Consider the following 2295-nt stretch of genomic DNA (forward strand, 5'->3'; position numbering starts at 1 on the left):
TGTCGTCAAATAGTTCGTCTCCTTCAACGCTAGATGGCAGGCATTTTTCGACCTCAAACCCTCTGGTGCTAAAATGCCCAAGCTTGTCGAGAAATCCATCTAGCGTGGACGAGACGAACTATTCGACGACAAACTTGGGCGTTTTAGCACCAGAGGGTTTGAGGTCGATAAATAAGCGCCATCTAGCGTTGAAGGAACCGAACTATTTGACGACAAACTTGGGCGTTTTAGCACCAGAGGGTTTGAGGTCGGAAAATGCGCGCCATCTAGCGTTGAAAGAAACGAACTATTTGGCGACAAACTTGGGCGTGGTGTCAGTTTGCCTTTGCCGACTTTCCGAAATTCTACGAGCTCACGCACGCGTGATCTAGCATAGTGTGAGAAAGTGGAATGAGGTGTCCCCGGTGCACCCGGGGCTCCGTCTGGCATCTCTGTGTATAGGATGTACTAAGTTATGCCAAATCTTGTCACACTGATTACCACTGTTCTTCTCGCCTGGCATCAATGGTTATAAGATTTATTTCGTGTATTGTTTAAAATTGGAATATATTATTGTTCATTTGTTTTGTTGGTTTTATTGAGATCGAAGGTAATTATCGAGTTTTGATACTTACAAAGTGTATATATGATGTCTTACCTTTTAATCTGTCTAAAAACCTTCTACTGTTTTCAGTAATGGCACCTGACGAGTGGTTACGTGGTTGGATCGATGTTGAGAAAACATATCAAGTTTCGAGATTATTTGTAACACGTTGAAAATCAAATGTAGCGAATGCTATGATTAAGACGATTATGCCTGAAAGGTATAAAAAACTGTATTTGAAATTGTTTAAAAAGTTTTATTAGAAGAATCGAAATTTACCAAGTACATACATGCACAGGTTTAATTATCTGCACAAGTGTCTGTATAATACAAAATGAAACTCTAAACTACGAATTTAGAAATGCAACAAATATTTATACTTTATCATTATAATTATGTAAGAAAAATTATTTAGATATCTACCGAAATGTATTTGAGCCAAAGAGTATATTTCTACCTCAAATGACAGTGATATAAAATACTTTTTAATATACATCACATGGCAATTCATTATTTACTTTCTGAAATATGAAAGTAGAATATTATTTATAATTTAATTTTATAAGGATTCTGTAACTATTCGGTATAAACATGATTATCTATATGTTATATTTTAATGTTGTATGTATAATTTATAAGGCCAGGTATAAATATTACAGGATAATTATTTATTTTGAACAGATGCTTCGATGAACCATTAAGCAATAGAATAAATGTTTGGAAGTATGTTCCAATATTGTCTCGTGCGAGGGAAGCACAAGAAAGAATTCAGGAATTCAATAGATTAAAAAGAGCAAGGCATCTTCTTGATGCTATTTTTCTTATAAATGAATTAATTTCAGATGGTTCAGATGTGGAAGTGTTAAGTCTTGCTAGCACAATAATAAAGAGATTAAAAGTTTTAGGAGTGTATAATATATTAATGGGTAAGACAAATATTTTTAACACAAAAATCTGTATAATTACTTATTGTTACTTGTACTTTTTCAATAATAAGCAATCTTTACAGAAAATTCTACAGAAGGTGCAAGAATATCAATACTACAGCCTCCTCACACTGGCATATATCATTGTTGTACGTTTTGTTCAAGTGGTGGTAAAAAAGAAGCTGTCTGTGGCTGTGGAGGAACTATGCCTGGTAATATATATAGTGCTTTGAATTACACAAAAGTCTATTGTTATTCATTGTTGAAAACAAAATTATTTAATTAAAGGAGGGTATAGAGGTTGTGGGCATGGTCACAATGAACATCCAGGTGTGAGTCATTGGTCTTGTTGTGGATCAATTTTACGACATGGACGCTGTTTGGCCCTCCAAAAACACATGCCTCAACTATTACTTTGATGTTATTGGTTTGAAATAAATTTTATTTTTCCATGAATATATATTGTTATTTTTATACATAAGCCTTTATCCCATACAAATTGTAATACAAAATTACATCGTGGAATGCTGTTGCATATACATTTTGTAAAAATATTTGTTCCCAAAATCCTTGTCTTAGATAATGGAATGATTTTTTATTTTTTCATCACATTTCTTGTACAGAGCGTAATATAATGTTTTGTCACGGCTATCGTGAATGAATTTTACACTTCCAGAACTTGTTAAACAATTAAAAGCTTGCATAAATGATACGTTTTACCATTTGTAAAATATTTCATACTTTGAGCAAAACCAATAGTAACCACATTGAAACTGGTATATGAAT

The 2295-nt window shown here is 33.3% G+C and overlaps 1 protein-coding gene across 1 annotated transcript; it reads left to right on the forward strand.

The window, feature by feature from the left end:
- Positions 1-342: 342 nt before the first annotated feature.
- Positions 343-2067, forward strand: LOC143344413 (uncharacterized). Its single transcript, XM_076770451.1, has 5 exons — positions 343-589; positions 674-803; positions 1265-1509; positions 1593-1721; positions 1798-2067. The coding sequence occupies exons 2-5, from the start codon at positions 778-780 to the stop codon at positions 1926-1928; spliced, it is 531 nt and encodes a 176-aa protein (XP_076626566.1). The 5' UTR covers positions 343-589; positions 674-777; the 3' UTR covers positions 1929-2067.
- The last annotated feature ends 228 nt before the right edge of the window (positions 2068-2295 follow it).

The sequence above is a fragment of the Colletes latitarsis genome, chromosome 8, assembly GCF_051014445.1.
Source record: "Colletes latitarsis isolate SP2378_abdomen chromosome 8, iyColLati1, whole genome shotgun sequence".
Lineage (NCBI taxonomy): Eukaryota > Metazoa > Arthropoda > Insecta > Hymenoptera > Colletidae > Colletes > Colletes latitarsis.